The sequence below is a fragment of the Primulina eburnea genome, chromosome 10 (assembly GCF_022965805.1).
Source record: "Primulina eburnea isolate SZY01 chromosome 10, ASM2296580v1, whole genome shotgun sequence".
NCBI lineage: Eukaryota > Viridiplantae > Streptophyta > Magnoliopsida > Lamiales > Gesneriaceae > Primulina > Primulina eburnea.
This window is the reverse complement of record NC_133110.1, coordinates 998,482-1,015,606: the sequence shown is the minus strand read 5'-3', so window position 1 is coordinate 1,015,606 and position 17,125 is coordinate 998,482. Positions and strand designations below refer to the sequence as shown.

Genomic DNA, 17,125 nt, shown 5'->3' with positions numbered 1-17,125 from the left:
ATTTATTTATCTTTTAAACGTTTACTAAAGAATATATAATATATCATGTTGTGTAAGAACATTGATGGAATATAACCCAAATTAAATATCTAACCACTAAAATTAATTAATTTCTAATTGACTTGATAAAGTTTTATTTAAAATTACAAATATACCTTCATTACATGATTATCACTTCATTGATGAAACTTTTTCTTATTTTACTAAAATCGTATTTCTTTTTAAATCTTACAATCATATATTTATTTAGATTTTAAAATACAATCTCATCTTTATTCATATTTAAAAATTTTGAAATTAAGAAAAATTATTTATTTGAAAATAACAAAAATTATAATCTCAAATAATTTTTCCATTTATTGCATGCAAATTAAGGGAAGCATGATAAGCTTCAAGATAAACCCCACAAGACCCTTATAATAAGTTACTTCCTCTCATTTGGAATGTAATAAGTTATCGTTTTGTAATATAAAGCTCAATTAGTTTATGGGGAGAACTTTATCAAGTCATCGTTGACTTGATCGTCAAATAGTTTTCACTGTATATATTCTACATCTCTAACGTTGTTCGTGACATACGTGATTGATAAGTTACAAAAGTGTTGTTTATGTTTTGAATGAGATAGAACTTGCACAAAGTTTATTTTATTTTATAATTTTGCGTGTAATTATAGATAAATTATTTATTAGATTGTCCCATTATTACGGTTTCGAAATCTAAAAAAATCATGACTTAATAAAGGAAGAATGATTTAGAGTATATTGGGCAATGAACAAATACACATCCCTTTTGTTTATTCTCCGTTGACAAAAAAAAAAAAAGGCAGACCGACGTTGGAGGTAGCAATGGTCTCCTATGATCCTTGCTAATGACATTTATCCTCGAACTCTGTCTCGCATTTGACAATATAAATAAATTTAATAATAAACTAGAAAATATAATTTTTCTTTATAAGAGATATATTATATTGACGTTTTTAAATATTTATTTTATGTTATTGTTCGATTTGATTTTATATTTTTTTTCTTTAGTTTTTTTTTTTATAAAGTTGTTTTCTGCTTTAATATATATGCACATATTTACAGAAAGAGAAAATAATCATTCACACTCATTTCAAATTCAACATATGAGAAATAATGAAAACTATTATTATTTTTTAAAAAAATAGATTAATGATATCGAACATTAGAATATTATTAAATATATCACTTATTCATAATTTTTAACATATAAATATTTTCGACGGAAATCTACTATATATTAACGATTCTACTTTTATATCCATTTATGGATTTTTAAAAAATGCAGAGAGATGAAGGTAAGCAAGAGATTTTGAAACAAGAAGTCAGTTTGAACGAACAGTAAATATCACATCACACCCGGAATAAGAAAGGAGCCAACTAACCTATATTCAATGCAACCCATATTATATATAGCACTTCCAAACATATTTCAGCTTCCTCATTTGAAACCATTCTTCTCGAGCAAAACGACGGCGTTCTAGGTAGAGAAAGATGACCGGGGTGGTTATGGTGACGAGGGGCGGCGGCGGGAGGAGCTCGAAATCTACGGTGGCTGAGGTGCGGGAGAAGCAGGAAGACCAGCAGCTGTCTCTACTGGACTTCATTCTATCGGCCTTCAGGAAGTCCATGGTGTCAGCCTGCCGTGTGTATAGGGCGGAGAGAGAGGTGATATCCGCCGTTCGTCACATGGAAATCGGGTGGCCCACAAATGTTCAGCACTTGACCCACGTCACTTTTGACAGATTCCATGGTTTTTTGGGTCTGCCTGTTGAGTTTGAGTTGGATGTCCCGTGTAAAGCTCCGAGTGCTAGGTATGTCAAAAGTTGTTCCAGGTTTATGCTTCTTAACTGTCTTCCATATTTGTTTATATTTCGGTTTTTTGGGTACCATGAAAAAAAATTCGAAATCCCGTTCATTTTTGTGGTGAGTGCTGAGCTACCTAATTTTTAAAAATTTCCCTGACACCAATCAATTTTTTGGTGATTTCTATGTGTTTTTTCCCCATTTTTTGTGTTCAATGAGTTTAGATCTGCGGCACTATGTAGAGAATTGTTGGGTTATTGTTTTTGTGTTTGATGTTAGAACTAGAATTTCATGATGGTTATGGTTGCCAGCCCATGCTCTCAAAATGTGTAATTAACCGACGGATAAAAGGAGGCAGCAAAATTTGTATTTAAATTTCGTGATTTCTGGGTCGAGAAACTAATACTTGGATACTTCAACATTCCTAGAATTTGAATTTTTTAGACTGATGATGTAGCCTCTGTTGGCATTGAATTTTGGCCGTAAATTTGGATCTAGAATTGTCTATGCGGTTTTTGGCCGAAAAAATATGATATTCTTTAGATCCTATTTGATTTATTTTGATTTTATCTTGAAATCCTTAAATTGGATTTGTTCATGCATAATTTACATTGGCCTGTAGCTTTTTATTCAAATATTTTGTACTTGATAAGAAATAATGGACATAAATTAATGAAACAGTTAGCAATCCTTATCTATTTTAACTTTTCCAACTCCCAATGGAACATGAATAAAGATTGGCTAATCATAATTACAACCCATTAGATAGGTAGGTGGAAATGAAAAGTGGACCTCATGAAGCCAGTAAATTGTACCTTAAAAGATTCATCGACTCCTGAAAGCTACTGGTACTGGCATATGCTGAGCAAGGTTGTTTTCCCACATGTGAAAAATTAAAATTTACTTTTAATTATTACCGGGAGATATTTTCCGCGTCAAGTTATTTACTAAGATATTAACCCAGTGGGAATTGCAGAAACAAAAGTTTCATGTCTTCGAGGACCACGAAAGGTTTGATTAGTAACTGAATTGAGTAAGCATTTTTTCTGATAAGGGGGAGGAATTAATGGTTGATGCATGCATCTGTACGTCCTGTATCTTTAATTTAATCTGGCACTGTTGCCATATCCCAATACTATGACTTGCTGTGAATGAGATGATATTTTCAAAGCAAAGATTGATGGTTTGTTAGAAGTTTATATTTGGCAAGTTACAGGCTTCTTGGATTCAATTTTGCAGTGTTAGTGTATTCGGAGTCTCCGCAGACTCCATGCAATGCTCGTATGACGCACGAGGCAACAGTGTCCCAACTATTCTGCTCTTAATGCAGGAAAGACTATATGCACAAGGTGGTCTCGAGGTGAGCTGACATTGACTTCAATTCATGCCAAACGTTTCTCCGATCGTACTACTTTGGTTTTAACCTTTAAGAGCTTAACATATGTATTTGAAATATTTGTAGTCTGAGGGAATTTTTCGGATAAACCCGGAGAATAGCCAAGAGAGACATGTCAGAGACCAGCTCAACAGGGGCATTGTACCCAAAGACATTGAAGTCCACTGCTTAGCAGGTTTGATCAAAGCCTGGTTTCGGGAGCTTCCATCGGGTGTTCTTGATGGGCTTTCGCATGAGCACGTTTTGCAATGCAGTGTGGAAGAGGAGGACTGTGTGGAGCTTGTTAAGAAGCTAAAACCAACCGAAAAAGCACTTCTTGGCTGGGCAATTGATCTCATGGCTGATGTTGTTGAGCTAGAAGAATTTAACAAAATGAATGCAAGAAATATCGCTATGGTTTTTGCTCCAAACATGACTCAGGTTATCCAAGGAAACCACTGACGTTTACCTCCAAATTCTGATCCATTAATTACTACCTAAACTGACAGATCCCATCTATTTTTGTGGTCTTCTGCTAGATGTTGGATCCATTAACGGCTCTCATGCATGCAGTTCAAGTGATGAACTTATTGAAGACATTGATAGTTAGAACACTGCGTCAACGTGAGGAGGCTGCTGGGGAAGGATATTCACCCTTTTTGTCGTCTCAGTTTTTGGATAGGCAAACTGATGGCAAATACGACACTCGACATGACATGGAAACTAGCCGCGAACCTACCCCAGAGGCCTCAGATGATGACTCGGGAGCTCTGTACAGCCCATGTAGTGAAGAAAAATGCGAAGCCGAGTCATTGAGCGAAATAGAAGAGAATTTCCTGAGACAGCTGGATGAGAACGAGACTGCCAAAAATGGCTTCAGGAAACGACTCCAAGGTATTTTGTGTAGAGAGAATACGAGTCCGACTAGTAATTCCACGTTCATTGCAGATTCTCGTCTCACATCGTCCGGTGACAGAGTAGAGAGTTCTCGACGGAGCATGAGTAATGGTGAAGATTCAAAAACAGGTTCGGTTTCCATAAAATGGACTCGAGAAACGTGAATGGCAACATTGCTACGGAAGACAACCATGCAGAGAATCTGTGACTAACTAGCAAAATTTTTGGCAATGCCAATTCTGTAAATTTCTGTGCTAAATCTTACGATTCATAAGACATGCAATGGGTTGATTTTAATCTGATTGTTGCAAGTCACTTTTCAGTTCAGGGCTGAATTAGTGCCTTTTGCTCGGAATGAAGTCCTCTTGTTTATGTTGTGCTACACAAATATATATGATATAACAATTTCGTATGTTCTAAAACTTTCCTCAAACGAAAATTAACTGCATTGGATACCTAGCGTAATTGTTTTGATTGTCCACAATCTATGCGGATGACCCAAGAATCTCCAGACACTACAAAAAAAACACGGATTTAGCGACTGTTTTAAAACCGTCGCCAAACGTGACAGTTTTAACGACTGTTTTCCGATCCGTTACCGGAGTTTGCGTCGCATTCTAAAAGCAACGGTGTTAAACTCTCGTCGCTATATAGCGACGGTTTTCTTGAAGAGATTTGATTTTTGGTCAAATTTGAGTGTCCAAACGTACTTTGAAAACAATCAATATGCAAACACACACGTCTGTGTTCAAATGACGGTAAGTGAGTGATGTCGTTTAGAAAAAGCAATAATTAATGAATCTATCTGATCAACACGCCAGTGATTAATTACGAGTCCTTTAGAATAATGTCAATTTTAATGACTCTAAAAACTCGTAATTAAAATGTCACTGTTAGATACCGCCAGGTTGCCTCGGAATCTATGCTTATTTTATTTAATTGATTGTTAATTAATTGTTTTTGTTAGACATGTCAAAATGGAAAAATAGGACGGATCGAGTTTTTTTTTTTTTTTTTTATTATTTTTTAAGGGTGGGGATGTTACCTATCCAACTCAATTTCATATTTTAGTTGGTGGGACGGGATGGACCGACCCGATAGACCTAGACGATTTTATGTGTAATTTGGTTGGCTGGGTCGGGTTTGCCAGCCATTTGGACGAGTTGTGGATACATCTCAATCTATCTGTTTTATATGACTATAACGAATTTGATCCATTTTGACATATATAGTTTTTGTTAGAAATTCTACTTATTTAAAGTTTGATATATGCATGAATGAGTTATGTAAAGATGTTCATTTATTATGTATAATATAACAATATTTAAATTGAATATTTTTTTTTGTAAATGTACGTGATCACATTCGAAATTTTCGGTTGTATAGTATATTTTGGGATATATCACACTCAATGATATTTTATGCAGCAAAAAATCTAGCGTTGTGAAATCACGAGTTACGATCACACGAACCGCTCGAACGTATATGTTTGAAAAATCGTGAAGAGGATTTTGTTGTTTAAAGGTGAATCCATTTTCTAATGTTGTAAAAGACGTCCAAGTATGAAATATATGAATCGAAATATTTGAAAATATAGAATGTATATCATGTTCTCATGCCCTTTCTTTATAAAAAAAATTTTCTTGACACATAAATTAAGAACTATATCCTAAATGAATAGATATCTTGTAAAATGGTATGACAGATCTATACTTGTGAGATGAGTTAGATCAGATTTATACATACTTTTTGATATGTCTGATCGAGTCAGAAACTCATGGCACAAAATTATCTCGTGAGAATATCTAAAGTTTTTATGAACTTAAATTTACATAAATTAATTAAAAATTTTGAGTGGATCTCATGTGAGACTGTCTCACAGATCTTAATATGTGAGACGAGTCAACCATATCGATATTCACAATAAAAAGTAATACTCTTAGCATAAAAAGTAATATTCTTTCATGAATGACCCAAATAAGAGATCTGTCTCACAAATACGACCCGTGAAACCGTCTCACACAATTTTTTGTCAATAATGTTTACTTTATCATCAAATTTTAGTAAAAAATTACAAGAACAAATATTTATGAAATGTATCGTATATGTGTTGGTAAAAACAAACATATATTTATGTACTAATAATAACGAGAAGCTTTAACTACTACTAAAAAAAGCAGTATCTTCAAAATTGCAAATCTACGTGCACAGACGTACAATGATCACTATTTAAGTGTTGCTTTTAGTAAACCAAATATTCTATACATGCATGTATGTCATCAAATTTCCAGATATTCCTTATTTTTTGAATCTCAAAAAACACCCAAAAAATAATAATATATTTGTTTTGTTGTTTTTAAGATTGCAAACAAGCTTCCCAGAAAAGCCGATCATTCTCTCTCCCAACTCTCGAGTCGGACATCTCACCCTTCGCCTCCCCCACCAGGTCCTCCGGCGGCGTCACCGCCGTCCTTCCCCCGCAACACTGATCAACCACGCCGTCCTCTTCGTCACTATCTCCGTCAAGGTGTTCTCCTCGATCGTCCTGCTGCCTACCAAAACATCCGCCGACATTATCATAATCCTCGCTATTGAAACCAAAGATGCCTCCATCCGCCGCGTCAACCTCGAGCTGCACATCCGCGTAGTCAGGAGACGATCCATCGCTGCAGGACAGCGCGTCGTCTTCCGATTCTACCTCAGATGCATCGCCGATGATGACATCAACACATTCGACCTCGGAATCGCCGGTCGCCTCGAATAACATGCAAGTAGAGGCATCACACGAAACTCTTCCCCAATTCATGGTGATCAAAATGCATCAATTGAAGAAATAACCTCAATTCATTCGTGCATATATACCTCTATGTGTGTATGTATAGCGGATTGGTGAAGAAAATGAGAGGAAAAGGCGTGGGATAGGCTGTCTTGTTTTGACACTTGGTGATCCAATGAAGGGCGTTTCTGTTTTTGTTTAGGTTACGTTTGGGGGCTCTTTTTATTATTTACACAAGTAATATATAAGATTTTTTTTTTAATTTTATGTTTAATTTAATAATAATAATAATTAATAAAAATTAGGCAGAAATTATTGTGAGACGATCTTACTGGTCGTATTTTATAAGACATATCTCTTACTTGAGTCATCCATAAAAAATATTTTTTTTGCTAATATTTTACTTTTTATTGTGAATATCGATAGGGTTGACCTGTCTCACAGATAAAGATTCGTGAGATCGTCTCACAAAAGACTTAATCTAAAAATTATTGACGAGTGATAATGCAATCTGTGAGGTGTGATATTGAAAATAAGTTGTAATAATAATTTTGAGGAAAAATATTGGTTTATGAGAATTTAAGAAAGAAAATAAATGATGTTTTATAAATGGAAGATTCTTCATATAATAATATAGATTATTATCATTAACGTGAGCAAACAATGAACTAATTCAATCAAGTGGTGAATAAGTTATTATGTGTTCGAGTTGAACTTGAAAGTAAAAGTTTTTTTGTTTTGTTTTTGTTTTTAGGATTGAAATTAAAAGTGTTGACAAAGCCTACTTGATTATTTATATGTTAGGTTTTATTTAGATCGATTAATTTAAAATCAATCGTGATTATTATTTTAATGATATAATTTGATATGTCGTGGATTTAAAATTGATTTAAATTGATACATCCAAGTAAGTCAAGGAAGAGTAATAGTTATGGTTTACCACGTCATAAAAAAAATTATATTACTTGATATCATATGAATTTGAAATTCACTAAGAATTTATCCAAACAAGTCAACAAATTTAAAATTAATATATTTAGATTCAGAATTTCAAATACATTAATTCAAGCATAACCTAATATATTGATGCCTCAGAAAATATCGGGATAACATGTAAGACATTCGACGTCTAATAAGATGATATATCAGCTCGGCGTTTATCCCATCAATCTAGTGAAGGCACGAGTCTAGCGATTGCTCGACTTCAAGCGTGAATGACCCAACTGGCCAACTCATCTTCCCGAGCTATCCAAGACATTAATATCCCGATGTTTCGATCAGAAAACAAGACACAATTCGTGCACACTCATCACCGATTATTTTTTAAACACAATATTTGCGTGGATAATAGTTATACATGTGATATTTTTAATTATATATTATGGTGTTTAATTCTCATATTATTATATAACATTGTTGTAAATTTTACATTAAAAACAATGATTATGTTGAGAAAAAATAATATATATATATATATATATATATATATATATATATATATTTATGAACCTAACTAATATGATTGATAGGTTGGGCATGCTGTGTGGCCAGGTGCCCATTTGATAAGGTGTCCATTTGTTGGGTTAAATTTGAATGAGCATAGTAATATTTATTTAGACGGTCTTTGAGAAGTTTTTATCACTAAAGTTGTTTACATTGTATTGTTTGATTTGATTGATTAATCGAGCCATAAAAATATGACGCTAAATCTTAATAAATAAAAATGTTTTTGGTAAGAATATGATCGACGATAGAAAAAGAGTAAAACTGATATTTAAAAGATACAAGACAATATGGATAGATTGACATGTATTTCTTCGGACTCATGAGTCTAACAACTCTATGTATTAACATCCAAATATATGCACGATATGTTTTCACAAATATGAAAAAATAAATTATACGTTGACTAATAAATATAGTTTTTGATATAATAATCTGTTAATCCTAACACAATTAATTCTAGAACGACTGCCGCAGAAGCTTCTCCTAGAAGCAAATGTGGACCTTTGCTATTCTATTATCGCACACGCCAAATTCAAATTAAATACTACATTAATATTTAATATTTCTGGCATTTTTTTGAGAGAATATTTCCGACATTAATGCTGGCAAGCAACTTGTGCATTTTTTTCGCCATATTTTGACGGCTGCGGTGGCTGCTATAAAACAGGATACAAATCAGGAGAAAAGGCAGAAGATGTAATAGAAAAAAGTAAATTTAAAAAAGAGCCTCAACAATAGGGCAAAGATACAGCATTATCAAAAGAAAAATCCACCGACGCAGGCAACGAAATTATGCTGAAAAGAAGACTAAAAATTAATAAAATCAATAAATCAATAGTATGTCTAATTTGGTGTTCATGTTACATATTACAAGTACAGTGGCCCAAAATTCCTCAAGGATTACAGGTTTCTGGGACATCAGTCCTACAAAGATGGACCTATGGAACAAAAGTGGGATTACAGTTGATCCACCTCATTAGCAGGTTCCATATTCTGAGATCGCGCAAGGTGGTTCACGCTCTTCCGTGGATGAACATGAAGTTAAAAAGATTTGTTTTGCTTATTGTCTCTTTTAAGCTGAACCTTCAATTTTTTGCCACCTAATTGGAAGCCATTCATCATGTTAATGGCATTCTCCGCTGCAGCTGGCGAATCGTAGCTAACAAAACCTGCAGATATAAGAAATTATAATTAAAGCATGAGCATTATTTGAATATAATTATTTGCAACGCAGAAAGTTTATACCAAAACATTTGCTGACTCCGGTTGCTTTGTCGATGAAAACTTTGGCACTCACTACTCTACCAAAACGTTGAAAGGCATTTGCTAGATCGTCATCACCAAATTCTTGGGGAATGTGGTAAATGAATAAATTAGCTCCTGGTGGACCTGCTTCAAAATCCATAAGAAGAAACAATTATCTTGTATACTATATTTAAAAACAATAAGGCAGATAAGATTCTTGAATAAAATTCCAACCACACCTTCAATCTGACCAGAACTTGTATTGACACTTGAAGATGCTGCAGATTGACTGTTTGTGGTAGTAGGTGATAGAGGTCCGGTGGGCCCCCCTAGAGGATGATTGCCCATAATTCCTCCGGGATATGCCATAGGATATTGAACTCCTGGAATTGCTGGATAAGTAGATCCTACATAGCTGGGGGTGGACATGTAATTTCTTGGGGTCATTCCAGATGAAGGGTCGGGTGTGACTCCACGTGTCGCATTTCCCTGGTTTAAAGGTGGAATCAGATTGTGGAAAGCATGTTGACTCTGCAATTGTGGTAGCCGATACTGCATGAGTCCATAAGTCCCCGGAGTCTACAAAGGCGAGCATAAATTGATGTAAATGTACCTTCAGCGACAAGAAGTGCCAAAAGGAGAAAAGTAGTCCATTAAGTAGAAAAATTTATTAAGTAAAGACATCATAAAAAGTTGTGTTAAACAATTCAATCCTTTTCTAAGCATAGAATACAAAAACCTGATACCCATATCCATTATATGGTGGCATATATCCCATCGGCAAGGCACCAAATAAAGAAGGATGCTGCCTGGAATCAGCACTAAGCGGATTCGATGTCTGCGACAGCGCCTTCTGAGCCCTCCGTGACTGTCTTTCCTTTTCGGTATCAGCCCACTTGACTACCAAAGGAACAGTTGAGCCCTATTAATAACCAACAATATTAGAATTTATACAATTAAATTGACCAGTGATGCTTTACTGATTTTTTTGGGGGACATTCACTTTTACTCGACTGAGAAATACTATGCCAGCAGCTTCTACGTTGTAAGCACCACCCACAAATAAATGCGAGGTACCAAATTTGAGTCCCTCTTACCGTAAGTGTCAAAAATAAATATAAAACGAATTATCGACAAATAGTGTGAGAAGCCATCAAATCCGAAGAACCCCAAATGTACTTTCCTCTTATGTTAATTGGTTTTCCCGAACCATCCTCTTATATTAATTCTAGGTACAAGAATTTGACAGCAAAATAAAACAAAAAACAAAAAATTAATGCCTTGTCCGTTCTTGTTTACAGGGAACAATTTCAGTCCTCTAAAATAAAGAGAAGCACTATCATACACTTTTATTTTCTTTCCCCAGAATAAATATTCCATCCACCTTGTATCTCCAATATAACTATTTCACTTCCAAAAAATACCTATTGCTATTCAGTATTATACTTATTATTCCAAATACAACATTTTAAAATATTAAAATAATTCTGACAATTTCTGGAACAAATTTGGCATGTATAATAAGATGAAAAATGTTTTCCCAAAAATAAAACCAAACGCATATTTTACTTCCTCTAAACTCTCGAAAACAAAACAAGGAAGTCCTGTACTTTACCGAGTTTAGGAACCAATGGTGGAGCTTTAAACTTATCTACCAGATACTACCAATCAGTTTTTCATATGCAAAATGCATAATAAAATGAATTCGACATCACAATTTTTTGTGTGTGAGATAAACGTCAAATTTGTAGTGAAACATACCTCCATTTTGTGCTTTCCATTGAGGGCTTCAATGGCTGAAAGTGCTTGTTCTTTTGTCTCAAACTTAAGGAAAGCACAACCTACAACAAACAAGTTCCTGGATTAGGATTTCACAGGATGAATGTGTATACTACAGAAGCTACCAGAAAAAAGTATCCAATTCACCTTTGCTAGTTTGCTGGGAACCTCTAAGAATTTGCAAGTCTTTTATCCCTCCATATTCCGAAAATAGAGTCAAGACATCAGCATCGGAGACATTTTTTGGGAGCATACCAATAAATAACTTGTGCTCTGAAATTTTGATTAAAATAAGAAACAGCATAGAATAACAATGCAGGAAAGAATAACGAAATTTTTTATATAATAAAAAGTGAAAATTTAGCATTACCATAATCGACAGGAATCTTTTATTTAAAAAGTAAAGGAAAAATAAAATCACATTTCACCTAGTCTTTCCAACTCTCCATCGGCGTATTTAACTTGCAACGGACTAGATGCCTGAATTGGACAAAGAGAACACATCATCATCAGATGAAAATGACGACAATGCATGCCAGGCAATATCGTAATACATGAAATGCATAGCGAGTTGGAAGAACAGTCTATCTTCACTAATGCTAATTCCACAACACAACCCATGCAATATCAAAAAAAGGAAGCAGATATGCAATAAGGTCAACATTTCCAAATTGGAAAAACAAAGTTTATCTTTAAAAAATATCATCACGTTTTTTTATCCAGCATATGTATGGGGAAATCCAAATCGAATGGCTCATGTATATGTCCAATGATTCACTGAACCTATAAAAATAATCAACCTTCAACCAATTCCAAGACGTGTCATGTCGACAGAACCCACTGACCAAAATTTAAAGCTTAAATAGAATATATTCGACACGAACAGTAAAATGAGGATAGGATAAGACATTGTTAGATGTCCATAAACTGAAATTTGATTTATCTAATTGGGTTTGTATGTCGTATACAAATCTCTTGTTATTGTTGGGTCTATTGAACTTTCACATGCTCATATACGAAATATGCATCTATACTCAAGGAATTAGTTGAACTCCTCAATAGCTATAGTAATTAGTAGAGTCAAGGGGTTTGTGTGCAACTTTATTAATATAACGAGTTACTAATTTGTACCACAAATTCTAAATTATATCCCGTCTCTCCAACAAACACTTATCCCTAAAATCAGTTTTCATCTAAATTTAACCAAAAATCAGAATTAATTGTTATTTTCCAATTTCATTGCGTAACCACTAATACTGCACAAGTTCCAGCTCACTTAGAATCAATATTTTAAATCCTTCCATGCGAATCGGATATCACTTCCAATTTATTCCCAAAAATAACTCCATCTTGTAGCGACAGATCCTGAAATTTCACCTGATTCCCCTCAACCAGATGCAAGGTAAAAATCCAATCCATGGATTGGGATCTTGCAAATTATCACAGAGAATAAAATCACAACTAAATTAGCAGAGAGCTTTCTAGAGTCCGGTGTGAATTCTTACTCTTAAAATTCAACGAACCTTAGCACAACGCATTAAAATAATTCTCCTAGCAGTTATAAACTTCAGCACCGATGCATGAAATAATAACTTCACCTGATAACCTTGATCTCTGCTTCTTTCCTATGAAATTAAAAAAAAAAACAATAATAATCTACTTTTTCACGCCACTGTTAATTTCTGTCTTCATAAAATCTTGCCTACGAAAAAAAACGAGCAGCCATTTATTTCAGAAACCATCAATTCCACCAAAGCACAATCAAGTAAGACAACCCTAATCAAAACCATTCATGCATAGCTAGTCAGCAACTAAATTCTACATTACACCTAGTCAATCAACATTTTTTACCAAGTGTACTCAAACACATTGTCCAATCTGTGTGACAGTAACGCACACTAACAAAATTACACTAACCCCAGGCAGCGTCTTCTTGTTATGGCACGCAGCGACAGCCTTGTCCGCTTCATCTCTCGAAGGACATATAACAAAACAACACCCTAATCCAAACACAAAGAAAATCAGGGTTTTAAAACCATAAATCCCTCCAAAGAGACTCAAACCACACAATCCGATCCACCAAAACAAAGATCAAACCCAGCATGCAACGAGAGTCTTAAAAAAAACCTCGCGAAGCACGCGTCTCCTTCTCTTTGATTATGTTGACCTCGTCCACAATCGCGAATTCCCTGAACATTGCGAGGAGCTGCGACTCTGTCAGGTGCTTCGGCACTTGACCAACAAAGAGCTTCACGCTCTGCTCAGCTTCCGCCATTGACGTCCGCGCCTCCTATCCACAATACCCTCGATTTTCTCCCAAAATCTCTTCAAATATTCGATGTGTGATCCGAATCTCGCCGAGTTTTCCGCTTTGTTCTTCGTTGTGGGCAGTCTTCGCTTGTAACGAAGGGGGAATTGGGAATTTTGTGATGGCAAAGTTGGGAGTTGGGATCTTGAGTGAATTTATTATGATTGGAACGAGTGAAATTGACCTCGAACGTGGTATTTAATTACGACATGCCACTACTTTCGGGTTTCTGTGCAACGGTTTAGCCCAAAACGGATAAAGTCGGCGGTTGACTAAGCTCACAGTAATAATAGATTCGGACTGATGTGTGTACTAATACTGCATCAATGGGACCCACCATTATTATTTTTTTATTTTAATTTGTAAAATATTTTAAAATATTATTTATTAAATTTGTCTAAAAAAATACATAGAATTCCAAATATTGATAACTAATTATATATAGTTAGTTCCAAAAACTAAAACTAAAAATAAAAATAAAAATAAAAATAAAAATACATATAGTTGATAAAAAAATTGCATTCAGTATTTTCATAATAAGATAGTAGCATATGGATATGTGAAAATCATCGATCATTTGGTTGAAAGAGATAATAGGTCAAATTAAAATTTAAATTCAGAGCTCCTAATATAAAAGACAGTATATTATATTACAATTTATTATTATTATTATTATTATCATTTTGAAAGCATTATCTTTTTTACTGTGGGTGGTAGAATTTTCCCAAAGGTAGAAACAAAGGTCTAGAATCGAGATTCTATGGCTTTTGGATTTTGGTATTTTAACTACTTTTATTCAAATAATTTCTCTAGCCAAGCATAATGTTTTTAGAAATATTTTTTATCCTTTGGGAAAAACTTTTGGTTGAAAAAAGCAATTCTCACAAAAAGAGGATCATTAATCATGCTCATAATCTATTGTCTTAAAATAAAATTAAAATAATGTTTTCTGTCATCAATTTTGATAAGTACAAAACATTTTAAATTGTAAAATTTTATATTTTTCTCTAACGAAATATATGGTACCAAAAATAAGACAACGAGATAAGTATCTAATTTTATAGTTAGTATAATCACTACCATCGACATAATCGGTAAAGTCTAGAAAATTCGAACTACGTAACTTGACTGTATGCAATATATGATTTTACTAAAATATATGTTTCATTATTTTAAAGCATTAATTTTAATTTTTTGTGACATATATATGTGGTTTATTGCATGATTTATTAAAATTTCACGTGTTAGGGTTTTTAGTAGTATTTCTTGCTAGAACGAGGAACAGAGACCTGAGATAATTAAGGAAAAATATTTTTATTAAATAATTATTTTTAATGATTTAACATATGGTGTAAAGAAGTATGATTTTCTAAAATGGGCCTTGGTGATATTTTACTCTTCGGGTCATATTTTAAACAGATACACAAATTTTAGTAAGTCGGGGGACTTTTTGATGGTTCAGACAATATTTCCAAAAACGTACATAAACGAAATATTTTTCGAAGGTTTTTTGAACTTAATGAGATTATTTTATTACTTAATGGGCTCAAAATATTTTTAATCTCTTATTTTTAATTAAGGACCCATTAATACTTAATATATGACTTAAACACTGCAATTAAATCCTAAACCTAATCTCCCTACTTTGCCGCGCCACCCCTTGCAGCAGCAACAGTAGTAGCATTTTCGAATTCCAGTAGCCTCTCACCTTCGAACTCTCTCTAGTCTTCTCAAAAAAATCCTTTCTCGTCTATCTAGTGCAAGTCTACGCGAGTATCTCTAAGTTTTCGAGCGTAAAAACGTAAAGACATGCCCAAAATCTCATTTTTCTTATCATTCACGTCATTATATGTTGATTTGTGCGTTTATGCATGAGTAATTCTTTAATCTATTATGTTGTATCATTTTTGCATAGTTTTGTCACAAAATATGCATACGCTTCATGTATGTACTCATGTTTTTCCATGACTTTCGTGCAAGGGGCTGCTAGACCTAAGTTTTTAAGGGCTGTAAAAGCGGTGATATGAGACGTCAAGGTGCTTGAGTTGAGATTTGGTCGGGCTTGGGTGAGGGCCGATCGGATCTCTTGAGGGGCTAGGGTTTATGGTTGATCGGGTGAAGGAAAATGGAAGGCACGGCCATGAAGGACTGAACTAGGCCATGGTGCAGGCCTTAGTGGGTCCAAACTGTGGTCTAAAGAGGTCCATGCAAGGCTGGTCTAGGACAGAAGGTAGATCAAAATGGGTAGACATAATTAGGGCTCGGTTTTGGTGGCATTCGGGTAAACTTGTTCAACAGCATAAATGGGACAGAGAGCAGTGGCTAGGTTGGTCCAGGAGGGTCCAGTGGTGATCTAGGACATTCTGATTTGAGTCTGGTTCGTGTTGGTTGAGAGTAGGGTAGAGCTTGGCTTCGGATTTTGCTTGGGGTTTTGGTCGCAGTGGGTGGCGCCGTGGCACTGCCCGCTTGGCACCACAGCGCCTGAGGTTCGACCCTTGTAGCGCCTGTAGCGCTGGTGCATGGCACCTAGGCGCTTACCAAGCGCTGCAGGTGCTACATCGCCAGCGCCTAGGCGTTAGTCCAGTATATGAGGGGCATTAGTTTTAGCGTTATTATCTCGTTTGGGTATTGATACGTATTTATGACTGAGTTTAGTGAGGGTTAGATGGGGGTCATACGGGGCTTGATTAGGAGTCTTTGAAATATGGTTTAAGCTTGGTTGGCTTCGAGTTGAAATTTCGAGGTCCATGGGTAAAATGGTCTACTTGGGTTTCTATGGACAAAATAGTCATTTTGCACACGAGTTAAGTTAGCGGTACTAGCAGCATCCTGATCACAAAATTACATGTTTAAATGTATATGTTATTATGAACATGACTTTTTATGGAAATACGAAAAATGCGTTGCATATTTGCTTTTAATTAAGCTAATTTACGTACATGCACGATTTTTTAAGTGATGAATATGATGATATGTTTTGAATGATGAGAGTTGGTTGTGACTAATACGAACACGAACATGTAAGACCAAGGCTCAGTGGATGGATAATACTGTCACGGATGTCCCCGCCGCCAGGTACCGCAGTTATACGTAGACGGATCCATTGACTAGAGCTGATACAAAAGTCACAACTGATAATCTGAATTCAAATAAGAAAATTAATACGTATATGCTGATATGATGAGATATGTTATGGACACGTTATTCTTTGACATGCACAGATGGATGAGCATGATGATGTGGAGACGAGATGCGCTGAAAACTGAGTAGGTGAAGCTGGATGTGTGCACGCTAACCCGATGTCCATACTTTTCCGCATTAACGTTTATGAGTTAGGAGTAAAACATTGAGATTTGTATGCATTTTCATCTTTTATATGTTGATGGTTTGACAAGGCTTGGCATGTTATATAT

General features: G+C 34.9%; 2 protein-coding genes across 5 annotated transcripts; one reads left to right on the top strand and one right to left on the bottom strand.

Moving 5' to 3' along the window:
- Positions 1 to 1,385: 1,385 nt before the first annotated feature.
- Positions 1,386 to 4,488, top strand: LOC140842270 (rho GTPase-activating protein 2-like). Its single transcript, XM_073210030.1, has 4 exons — positions 1,386 to 1,834; positions 3,066 to 3,186; positions 3,289 to 3,642; positions 3,741 to 4,488. The coding sequence occupies exons 1-4, from the start codon at positions 1,515 to 1,517 to the stop codon at positions 4,260 to 4,262; spliced, it is 1,317 nt and encodes a 438-aa protein (XP_073066131.1). The 5' UTR covers positions 1,386 to 1,514; the 3' UTR covers positions 4,263 to 4,488.
- A 4,700-nt stretch (positions 4,489 to 9,188) lies between these two features.
- LOC140842269 (RNA-binding protein BRN1-like) lies at positions 9,189 to 13,855 on the bottom strand. Of its 4 annotated transcripts, none has more exons than XM_073210026.1 (9): positions 13,532 to 13,853; positions 13,322 to 13,404; positions 11,833 to 11,884; positions 11,552 to 11,677; positions 11,387 to 11,466; positions 10,365 to 10,547; positions 9,865 to 10,204; positions 9,626 to 9,772; positions 9,189 to 9,549 (listed from the first exon to the last, which is right to left on the bottom strand). In XM_073210026.1, the coding sequence occupies exons 1-9, from the start codon at positions 13,677 to 13,679 to the stop codon at positions 9,422 to 9,424; spliced, it is 1,287 nt and encodes a 428-aa protein (XP_073066127.1). In that variant the 5' UTR covers positions 13,680 to 13,853; the 3' UTR covers positions 9,189 to 9,421. The 4 variants fall into 4 exon arrangements, with proteins under 4 accessions (XP_073066127.1, XP_073066128.1, XP_073066129.1 ...); XM_073210027.1 differs by having other exon boundaries at positions 9,626 to 9,769; positions 13,532 to 13,851; XM_073210028.1 differs by lacking the exon at positions 9,189 to 9,549 and having other exon boundaries at positions 9,626 to 9,769; positions 9,865 to 10,238.
- Positions 13,856 to 17,125: the final 3,270 nt, after the last annotated feature.

Coding starts and splice junctions, on each gene's coding strand:
- LOC140842270 (XM_073210030.1), top strand. CDS start 1,515: ATGACCGGGGTGGTTATGGTGACGAGGGGCGGCGGCGGGAGGAGCTCG. Junction 3,187..3,288: donor ATGCACAAGGTGGTCTCGAG/GTGAGCTGACAT, acceptor AAATATTTGTAG/TCTGAGGGAATTTTTCGGAT. Junction 3,643..3,740: donor TTGCTCCAAACATGACTCAG/GTTATCCAAGGA, acceptor GTCTTCTGCTAG/ATGTTGGATCCATTAACGGC.
- LOC140842269 (XM_073210026.1), bottom strand. CDS start 13,679: ATGGCGGAAGCTGAGCAGAGCGTGAAGCTCTTTGTTGGTCAAGTGCCG. Junction 11,467..11,551: donor TTCCCAGCAAACTAGCAAAG/GTGAATTGGATA, acceptor TGTTTGTTGTAG/GTTGTGCTTTCCTTAAGTTT. Junction 10,205..10,364: donor ATAATGGATATGGGTATCAG/GTTTTTGTATTC, acceptor TCGCCTTTGTAG/ACTCCGGGGACTTATGGACT.